The 1379-nt window shown below is 40.2% G+C and overlaps 1 protein-coding gene across 1 annotated transcript; it reads left to right on the forward strand.

Annotated features, from left to right (window-relative positions):
• Positions 1–256: 256 nt before the first annotated feature.
• Positions 257–644, forward strand: SARC_04999 (hypothetical protein; the record flags this gene model as incomplete). Its single annotated transcript, XM_014301155.1, has 2 exons — positions 257–381; positions 526–644. Coding segments are annotated over 2 exons (244 nt in total), but the record flags the coding sequence as incomplete, so codon positions are not given.
• Between the last annotated feature and the right edge of the window lie 735 nt (positions 645–1379).

A 1379-nucleotide genomic window follows, 5' to 3' on the forward strand; every position in this document is an offset into this window, starting at 1 on the left:
ATGTACAAATAGAATAAATACATACATATCATTATATTATTATATTATATTATATATATATATATATATATATGTATGTATGTATGTATGTATGTATGTATATACATATGCATACACCTGTCTATATATTTATATATTCAAATATGTATTAAATTACTAGCAGAATATCATTCGGCGTCTCAGGACGTTTAAAGGATGTGGTGACATGTGTCTCGTTTGGTAGTGGGTACGGCTGATTTGAGACACAGTGATAGTCATGCAGCCGTTGAGTGCTAATAATATGCCCCTTATTCCCGTAGGTCTACTAAAATCACATCCGGAAGGTATATTGGCTGGACCAATCAGCGAAGACAATTTCTTTGAGTGGGAAGCTATAATATGGTATGTTATTTGCACACTGTTAGCAATCTCGTCTATAGAACTACCGCTTCGATGACGCTTTTGTATTCTCTTTTACGCATTTCAACTTTACGTATATGTATCCGTTTAGATGCTATCACTAATGTATCACCTTTTTTATTGCAGTGGCCCGGGAGGCTCGCCTTACGAAGACGGGGTGTTCGCTTCCACACTGAGCTTCCCCCGCGATTACCCGCTGTCACCGCCCAGGATGAAATTCACGTCCCCAATGTACCATCCAAACAGTACGTATCTGTATCTTTGTATTCTGAAGCGTGATATTGTCGTTACATACAGCCTCTGTGTATATTCTAAGTATACGCCAGTCGGCTATGTACCTATCCTCTACCGCTTCGCAAGCAGGTCTATACGCCCACTTATAATCAGTCCCTCGTAGATGCCCCGTGGTTTTCCCAATTTTAAGTAGAGCGCTTAGCGTACGTACTAGTGTATGCCAAGATATTTTTAACGCCTGTCGTGGAACTACCAGTGCTGCACACAACCTCTCTCTGACTGGTCACAAATTTAGTCAACAACTATGAGTAACCTGGCACGTTGATCGGGGTGCACGACCCACACTCTGTTGTATAGTTACGCTTGTGTATTGTTCATACTTTGTATATAGTCACGCTTGTGTAGTGTTCATACTTTGTATATAGTTACACGTGTGTAGTGTTCATACTCTGTTGTATACTTACGCTTGTGTAGTGTTCATACTATGTTGTATAGTTACGCGTAACGAGGCTTTAACACGCAGTGTTCATGCTTTGTTATATAGTTACGCGTGTGTATCTTGCGTGTAACTAGGAGGCTTCAACAAACAGTGTTCATACTCTGTTGTATAGTTACGCGTGTGTATCTTGCGCGTAAGTAGGAGGCTTCAACACGCAGTGTTCATACTTTGTTATATAGTAACGCGTTTGTATCTTACGCGTAACTATGTGGCTTCAACACGCAGTGTTCATACCTTGTTGTATAGT

This window comes from Sphaeroforma arctica (genome assembly GCF_001186125.1).
Source record: "Sphaeroforma arctica JP610 unplaced genomic scaffold supercont1.302, whole genome shotgun sequence".
NCBI lineage: Eukaryota > Ichthyosporea > Ichthyophonida > Sphaeroforma > Sphaeroforma arctica.